The sequence below is a fragment of the Filicampus tigris genome, chromosome 13, assembly GCF_054856515.1.
Source record: "Filicampus tigris isolate MCC_2025a chromosome 13, RoL_Ftig_1.0, whole genome shotgun sequence".
Lineage (NCBI taxonomy): Eukaryota > Metazoa > Chordata > Actinopteri > Syngnathiformes > Syngnathidae > Filicampus > Filicampus tigris.
In genome coordinates this window covers 2,598,627-2,608,013 of record NC_141229.1, presented here as the reverse complement: position 1 = coordinate 2,608,013, position 9,387 = coordinate 2,598,627, and the positions used below count along the sequence as shown (strand labels likewise).

Below are 9,387 nucleotides of genomic sequence, written 5' to 3'. Positions count from 1 at the left end.
ACAAAATATACATTCCATTTTCGAATGAAATCAAAATAATATATGCTAAAAAATATATATTTTAAATCATGCATTTCATATTGTAAAAATCTCTCTCTTTCTCTGTGTGTGTGTGTGTGAAAAGAAATATATTTGGAAATTTATAGTTAAGTTTATATATATATATATATATATATATATATATATATATATATTGTGTGTGTGTGTGTGTATAATTTATATTTTAAAACAATAATATGGAAACAGATAATTGTACATTTTTGCCATCAGAAAATATAACAGGCAGTTTCATTATTCAAAGATTAAGCTATATAAGTTACATAAAAACATTTTTATTAATGCATTTTGTCATATAAAAATATCAAATGTGAATTTTGTCAAAATTGTTATAGCATAATAGTGGAAAACTAGAGGAAATGTTTTTTTGTTTTTTTTCCAATATAAGAATATAAAATGGAAAACTAGAGGAAATGTTTTTTTGTTTTTTTTCCAATATAAGAATATAAAATGGAAAATAGGAAATGTTTTTAAAATTTAGACAGTCATACTGTTTTATCATACAAAAGACCCATATTATCACTGTTGCTAAAAACTATTAAATGATGCGTTATGACATAAAAATAAAAAAATAAAAAATTGTAAAATGATTCATGTTCATATTATAAAATACCTATTTACGATTCAAAATGTCATTAAAAATATAAATGAATCATTCGAAATGATTTTTTTAAAATGATACATTTCTGAAATACAAATATAAAAAAGCATGAAAAAGAACTTTTCAAAAATAGGAAAAAAAAGTCTTCATGACAAGTGAAAATCAAACTTTTTATCATAAAAAACTAAATAGACAATATATTCTCAAAAAAAAAAAAAAAAAAGAAAAGTATGATCTGACAGTTTTTGTTGAATTGACTCCATCTGATTTCGTCGCGTGGCTGCACGAAAAAAGTCATCTGGATCCAGTTCCATTTTTGTAGACTCCACTTCAAAATTGGATCTGGAGCCAAATGATTTTATTTTGAGAAACCACTCGATGAAACCAAATTGACTAAATTCATCACAGCCTTTTTTTTTTTTTTTTTGGCGATTTGCGACTGTCTACTGGATCCCCCAACTTCTTCCTTCGCTGGACCCACTGTCACGCGCGCACGTGTCCGCAAACTAACAAACAGCTTGCAAGTGCACTAACACTCATGCAGAGGGGGGGGGGGGGGGGGGGGGGGGGGCTATTAAAAACAAAAGTGTATATGAGAGGAGCGAGTGAGAGGAGCCGAGTGTGTTCTCCTCTCCAGTCTTGCAGAAGAAGAAGACGAAGAAGAAGACGAAGCGGTCCACGCAAGACAGCCCACTGGCTGCCTCTCGTGACGCTCATCAAGAGGCACTCAGCAGTCGGTGCGGTTAATCAAGTGCGCGCTGACGTCACCGGAGACCCCGCCCCCCTGTCCCCCTCCCTCCCCCTCCCCCCTCCGCCTTAAACGTGTGCTGCGTGGACCCCCCGAGCCAGCCGCGGCCAGCTCCCACTCCAGCCAATTAACAACAACCAGAAGGACTTGCAACAGCTACTACAACAACAAGTGGGGCATTTATTATTATTAAAAAAAAAAAAAAAAAAAAGAAAAAAAAAAAAGAAGAGGAAGAGGAGACCCCCCAGGACAAATAATGTCGATGAGCCCCAAGCATACGACCCCCTTTTCCGTATCCGACATCCTGAGTCCGCTGGAGGAGAGCTACAAGAAGGCGGCCGCCGCTGCCGCCGCCGCCGCCGCCATGCAGGAAGCCGGCGGCGGCGGAGCGGCGGCGGCGGCCAACAACAACTTGGTGGGCTACCGGCAGCTGCAGGGGTCCCAAGCGGCCATGCAGCAGCAGCAGCAGCAGCAGCAGCAGCAGCAGCAGCAACAGCAGCAGCCCCACCACCATCATCACCACCATCACCACCACATGGGTCCCAACGCCGGTGGTGGGGGTGCCGGCGGCGGCGGCGGCGGCGGCGGCGGAGCGGTGTCGTACCACATGAGCGCCGCCGGGGTGCCGCCGCTGTCGCACGCCGCCGCGGTGAGCGCGGTGGGCGGCTACTGCAACGGCAACGTGGCCGGCGACCTGGCGCCCTACCAGGACGGCGTCAGGGCGGCCGCCGCCACCGGATGGTACCCGGCCAACCCCGCCGCTGACCCACGCTTCTCCACCAGTGAGTTCGCGCGCACGGGTGCGCGCCCACGCACGCACGCACGCACGCACTCACGCACGCACCCACACACGCCACACACACTTTTTAAATGACATTTTTACAAGTTTTTATTTGGAAAATCTAAATGAAATCAATGAAAGCGGAAAAAATACACTTTTTTATCATTAAACATATTTAAACATATAAATATATATATACATATATATATATATTCATGCTCAAGATGAGCAAATAAAAATAAAAAAATGAAAAATACCCTTTTTCTTTAAAAATATTTTGCTCAACTATTTTTTCTCAATATTTTTCAGGCTCAAAATGAGAAAGTAATGATTTAAAAAAAATGTAAAATGCATTTTCAATGTTTAAAATGTAAAAATAGAATATGTTAAGCTTTTTCCCCATTCGATACTATAAAATACAAAAACTACCTTTTTATCACTGTAAAAAGAAAATCTTACATTTTTACCCTATTCAAGAATATACTATTTTTTAGCATTCAAATTAAGAAGATAGTTCATTTTTATTCAGAACATTTCTATCATTAAAAAATAAAGCAAATCCAATCTTTTGTGCACAATACAAATTGCTGCAGTTTTTTCAATTTAAAGTTTAAAAAAATCTTATCACTTATTTTTTTAATTTCAAAATAAACATATTGCAATTTTTACACTGCAAAGACACAACAAAACACATGAATTCACACACAGACGCATATAAGGTTTTTTCCCCAACAAAAATAATCTATGAATGCGGTGAACATAATTGACAGTAAAAAATACAAGCACAAATCTTACTGAAGTGAAAAAATTTGTATTATTTCAAAAAACGAAAAATGTTTTCTATTCCAAAGTAGAAAAAAATCACCTTATTTGCCGCTATAACAACAAAACATCAGCTTTTACTATTTGATCATGTAGGAACAGACAAAACCTGTTTTACACTTATTTTTTTCCTCGATTAAATAATACTTATTCTGATCAATATTGATAGTATTTTAATTTTAAAAATGAAAAGAAATGATACATTTATTTTTTATTTTCACGTAGAAAATACATTTAGGAGGATAATTGTTCTATTGAACAAGAAAATAATACCTTACCATTTCAAATGAAATTTGTCATTTACCAATAGGAAATTCAACATCCTTATGATTTCACAAAGGGAAAAAAAGAAAACATACATTTTTAATTTAAAACCAGATAATATACTAATAATATACCATGCAATAAAATAAATACATTTTTACTATTAAAAACTAGAACATATATTTTTTTTTAAAACAATGACAACACACTTGCATCAGTCAAAAACATAACATTCAATTTTTTTTCTTACAATCATTTTTTTGGGCGGTGAGCTAATATTTATTGAATCCTATCCTTTTATGGATATTGACAATCGATATTTCAAGCAACTCCACATGCAAGAAAAGGAACAAATAACACTTTTGTGTTATTTTCAAATATAGAATATACATTATTACCAATTGTTACTATTTACAACTAGCAAACACTTATCATAACATGCAATCAAACAATTTTACTGTTGAAAATAGAAAATTCGAACTTTTTTTTTTACCATATGAAAATAGCAAATATACATTTTTCACTATATGGAAAGAAGCCATGTTTCATACTTATTGATTGATATATCCTCGAATATTGACAGCAGAAATCATATGCAGTATTTTATCATGTAAACAATACATTTGTGTTATCAAAACCTAGAAAAAGAACTTTATTAATCATTTGCAACTTTTATTTGAATACAGTGTAAAAATATTTCAATTTTATTGGCCACTTGTATTTTTTGCAAGAAGAAAAAAAAACCTTTTTCATTATTTACAAATCACGACTGACCGATGTTTCCCCAGTGACACCTTTTTAAATGATGGTGAATTTTCTTTTTTTTCTTTCTTTTGTTATTTTATACAACTAATGCGTTAGCCAGTGGGGAGGAGCTTCACAGGGCCCCCATACTTGGGGCCCACTAAAGGTCTTCCTATTTATTTCCCCACAGATGTACGCCCCTGCCTTTATCATTCTGCGTTAGCCAATTGTTTTACAGCACGAAATGAAAATTATCATTCATTATTATTATTGTTAGAGAGGTACTTGTATTTTGGGGGTGCGACAAATATATCTAACTAAAAGTAAATTGTTATCCAACTACAGTAATCTGCAGCCCCCCCCCCCCAAAAAAAAAGTCACTAAAAGGGGGGTTAGTGTTTTTTAAAAAACGTCTTGAATTGAATCATGCACATCTTTGCGCATGATTAACTTGTGGTGAGATGACGTCATCTGCCATCTTCTCACGTTCATCGCACGCAAATGAATCAGATGCGACCTATATATATGTTTTCGATTTAAGTCCATTCAAAGGGATTTTTTTTTTCAGCGTATGTTAAGAACCACGTGAATGCAATTTTGGAGCGAGAAGGGGAGTTGAGCATGCGTTTTTTTTTTTTTTAACTGTGTGTTTTCCCTGCAACATATTGAACCTAATCGCTATCGATAAGTGTAGTACAAGTACAGCATGGGGAAAAATAGCTTAATTTGTATAGTGGAATTTGTGCACTGAAAAAAGGTTTATTGGATTTACATTTTGTTTGAAAAAAAAAGAGTATGGAAATCATGTTCGAGCAACATATTGCACCGAATAAAAGCAAGTGAAGTCTTTTTTTTTCGGATGACTTTAATTGTTGGATGACTTTATCGCGTGTTTTTGTGTGCGCGTTTGTGCCCGCAGTCTCCCGCTTCATGCACGGCTCGTCGTCGGCCATGAACATGGGCGCCATGGGGGCCATGGGCGGCATGGGCGGCCTGGGCTCCCTGGCGGAGGCCCACGCCAAGGGCATACACGGCTCGCTGAGCGCGGCGGTGCCCCGCCGCAAGCGCCGCGTGCTCTTCTCGCAGGCGCAAGTCTACGAGCTGGAGCGCCGCTTCAAGCAGCAGAAGTACCTGTCGGCCCCCGAGCGCGAGCACCTGGCCAGCATGATCCACCTGACGCCCACCCAGGTTAAAATCTGGTTCCAGAACCACCGCTACAAGATGAAGAGGCAAGCCAAGGACAAAGTGTCGCAGCAGCAGATGCACCAGCAGGAGGCGGGCTCTGCAGCGTCCGCTTGCCAGCAGCAGCAGCAGCAGCAGCAGCAATCCCAGCAGCAGCAATCACCTCGCAGGGTTGCGGTTCCGGTTCTGGTTAAGGACGGCAAGCCGTGTCAAGGGAGCGGACCGGCGGCGGCGCAGCAGCAGCAGCAGCAGCAGCAGCAGCACCATCACCACCAGCAGCACCACAACCAGCACTCGCACGGGCATCCGCATCCGCATCCGCAGCAGCAGCAGCAGCAAGCCGCCAACGTGATGCTGATGTCCGGCCAGCAGCAGGTGGGCAGCGCCGGCCACTCTCCGGAGCTGGGGGGCGCCGGGGGGCCACCGACGCTGTCGGCCAGCCCCCCCGTGCTGCACGCGGGCCAAGTGGGCGGACTGTCGCACCTCAACTCGCCCGCAGCCGAGTACGGGAGCGCGCTGCAGTGCTCGGCGCTCTTGTACGGCAGGACGTGGTGACCCCCCCCCACCACCCCTCCCCCCTCTGGGCCACCGCCTCAAATAAAATAAAAAACCGCTACAAAAAGACATTCTCAAGAAAACAACATTTTTTTTTCTGTTTTTGAGAAGGATTTTTTTCGGACTCCATTTTCTACCGCAACTTGTGGGATTTATTTATGTAAATTATATTAACTCCGACGTAGAGTTCCATTAACTCTTTTTTTTTTTTTTGTTGCCCCCTCCTCATGTAAAAAGTGAAAATGTTCAGCTCTATTGTTGTACAGGTTTTTTTTTTTTCAGTTGCTGTCGTTTGGTTTGGTATTTGTACGTTTATATGTAACTTATCATAGATATTTGACTCACGACACACACACACACACACAAAAAGTCCTATTAATAAATTATGGAAAGGTGACCCCCCCCCTCCCTTCTCTCATTAGTGGAATGTTCTGACAAAGTGGGCCTTGATATCTTTTTTTTAAATAAAAATAAATACAAATACTACGACAAGCATTATGACGTCATCATACATGAAGTGAAACTTCAAAATAACAAATAGTGTGTTCATGAGGATTAAAATACTCACTTTTATTTATTGTTAATATATTTGAATTGCCCCGTAAGAGCCATAAACTTAAATCTATTGATTAAAATGGTATTCCATTTTATACTAATATACATGTTTTCTATTTATATACATACTAAAAAAAAGTTTGTTATAAGCAGTGAAAAAAAAACGGTTTCTCAAAAGTAATAAATTGCATTAGTACAAAACGCATATCCATTATTTGTTATTATTATACTTTTATCTGTGTATGTTCCCCCCCGCCCCTATTTAACACATTATTAATATATGGTGACAACTTGAGCTGTAAAAATCACGTTTAAAATATCAATAACAGTAAAAAAAAATAACAAAAAGTGTCAAAATAATACATTTCCATAATCTTAGTTTTTCATTATTTGTGATTATTTACAATGTTGCTTTTATTTTGTTGTTGTTGAAGTCCCTTCATTCTGTGGTTGAAGGTTGTGATTTAGGCGTGACGCTAAAATGGAGGAGCAAACAGCGAGTTCATTCTTGGTCGGTTGTGTTCGGGCTGGTCCGTTTGCACACGTTTGTCACCTCAAACCTTTTGTTGCCTTTGTCTTTGCGTGTCACTTTGGGCTGCGTGACTCAGCGCACATCAAACAGCAGCTTATCGTGGCCAAACGCCGTCTTATCACTTATCACCAATCAATCAATGCGGGGAGAGATCATTAGGAGGGGCAATAGCAAATATGTTTTTCTTTTTTTTTTTTTTTACTTTCAGAAAGTCTCTGTTTTGTTTTATGTATATATATATTTTTTTAATTTTCATTTTTGAAGGCGTTTGACCCCCCCCAAAAAAAGTGTAAAGAGCTGTACTAATCATTAAGGGGAAGGAGGGGTGGCGGGTCGGTCATTCTTCCGCCGCCTAACAATGTGGTTGCTAGGCAACGCGGCTCGCTGCAGGTCGTCTAATTTCAGGGTGGAAATAGCTTTTCAATTTCGTGTTGACACATACAATCGTTGCAAAATGATCCGTGCAACAAGCGTCGCGCGTGATGTCAAACGTGTACGTGTGATATGATAAATGAATATGAATATATATATATATATATATATATATATATATATATATATATATATATATATATATATATATACAATCTGTTTATTACAATAAGTAATACAATTCATATTTATATTTTGAATGTATGTTTTTACACCCCCATACAAAAGTAAAACTACGAAAAAAAAGGAAACACATAAACATAAAAACAAATGAAAAATGAACTACAAACCTAAACGCAACAGCAAATCTAAAACACAGAAACTAAGGGATGAACAAAATAACAAAAAAGTCAACATAACAGAAAATTGAAAACATAGTAACCAAGAAATAAAACAAAAAAACTAGACAATAGCAAAAACAACAATACAAAATTAATAACTAAGCAAAACAACAAGCATAAAACTCAACAGCAATTTATCTATTACTCTACGTAACACAAGTTTAACATTTTATTTGTATTTTTCATATTTCATATATTTTAACCCCCCCCAACTTTGGCAGCCCTGAAGTGCAAAACAAAACCCATCAACAAAAAAAAAAAAAAAAAATACAACAGCAAAGCAGAAAAACACAAAACTAAGAAAAAAAGAAAGAAAGAAACTAAACACAACAGCAAATTAAGAACACAAAACCAAAGAAATAAAAACAACAACAAAACACTAAATACACGAGAACAGTTTTAAAAAAAACATAAAAAAATAAAGAACAGCAAATCAAAAGACACAAAAGCAAATAAACAAAACACAAACGTAAACACATCAACAAATGAAAATGTCAAATTTTCTGCTAATTTTATTGCAAGATTGTGCCAAATCCTCCAAAATGTTTGCAAGTATAACTTATGGCAATGCGACATATTATTACCAAAGATCATCACTACGTAGTGATATGTGATACACAAATTTTGCGTCGGACTCCAAAAACATACCAACGTTTTCATGCAACCGTATCCGTTTTTTTTCCAATTTCCTCACAAAAATGAAGTAAATCCTCCCAAATTCTTGTGACAGCTGCTGCCTTCAAGTGATGGCGCTGGAATGCTAATCAACCTCCGCCACGTCACTTTTTAGGCCAATTTTGTTGAAAAAAATTGTAGAAAAACCTCCCGAATTTGGGCGATGACTGACTCTTCATATGGCGGGATTTGCTGTTGACCAAATAGCATTGCTAATTTGCTCAAAAATGTCCGTTTTTCTATGAATTTTATTGCAAAATTGCAGCCACAACTGTCTCTTTAAAGTTCAGTGCCTTTGTTTGTTGCAAGGAAAGGACATTTCTGCCGGCATGGCAGAAATGTGAATAGCAGAGAACGAGAGCGTGACGTCACAAGTCTTTTTCTCTCCTTCCTGAGTCAGCATTCAAATATTGTGGCCACTTGGTGCCGGCGGCCTTTTGTTCAGCGGCGGCAAATGTGGACATTTGTCCAAATGAAGGAGGTGGAAAGTCTCACGACAAACGCGACAACCTCCGAGGGCGCTTTGGTTTTGTCGTTTGCGTCTTTAACTTGAATAAAAGTGAGTAAACGCATGTCTTTTTTGCGGCAGCACATCGTCTTGGCTCGTGCGCTTAGAGGACAAAATGCAGCGCGTCACCAATTTAGCTTCAAAATATGTCAGTTTTGCTACTCAAAGTCGTCATTGCAAAGTTGTCGAAAATCTTTCCAAAGTATTACGACAAGTAGCTCTAGAAAGGTGACTGTGCTGGAATTAGCTGATTCCACGGGCGTGCAGCATAACAGCTAAATGCCATTTCACCATGTTTGCTTCGAAACCAGCTTTCCATAAATTGACCCGAGTCTGCAAACATTAGACCTAGTTTTTATTTATTTCTTTAAAAAAAGATATATTTTTTTATTTATTTTTAGATTCGCCTCTCAAGACCAAGGCTCAGAGCAACGTCTGCATTTTTCCATCCTCTGATTGGTTCAGCTAAACATACACACCAAAGTGTGATGTAAAGGGAAGGACAATTTCAAACGTGATTAATAATTCATTTTCACTGAATATTTTTCCAGAAAAAAAAAACTGACTTTATGAGGAGAGGTCAGCCTACT

The 9,387-nt window shown here is 38.1% G+C and overlaps 1 protein-coding gene across 1 annotated transcript; it reads left to right on the top strand.

Annotated features, from left to right (window-relative positions):
- The first annotated feature begins 1,523 nt into the window (after positions 1-1,523).
- On the top strand, positions 1,524-6,152 carry nkx2-1 (NK2 homeobox 1). The gene is made up of 2 exons (XM_086049458.1): positions 1,524-2,188; positions 4,937-6,152. The coding sequence occupies exons 1-2, from the start codon at positions 1,663-1,665 to the stop codon at positions 5,752-5,754; spliced, it is 1,344 nt and encodes a 447-aa protein (XP_085905584.1). The 5' UTR covers positions 1,524-1,662; the 3' UTR covers positions 5,755-6,152.
- Positions 6,153-9,387: the final 3,235 nt, after the last annotated feature.

Bases quoted from the DNA above. Each gene is read 5' to 3' on its own strand.
- nkx2-1 (XM_086049458.1), top strand. From the start codon at position 1,663: ATGTCGATGAGCCCCAAGCATACGACCCCCTTTTCCGTATCCGACATC. The intron at 2,189-4,936 runs GTGAGTTCGCGC...TTGTGCCCGCAG, and splicing joins TGACCCACGCTTCTCCACCA to TCTCCCGCTTCATGCACGGC.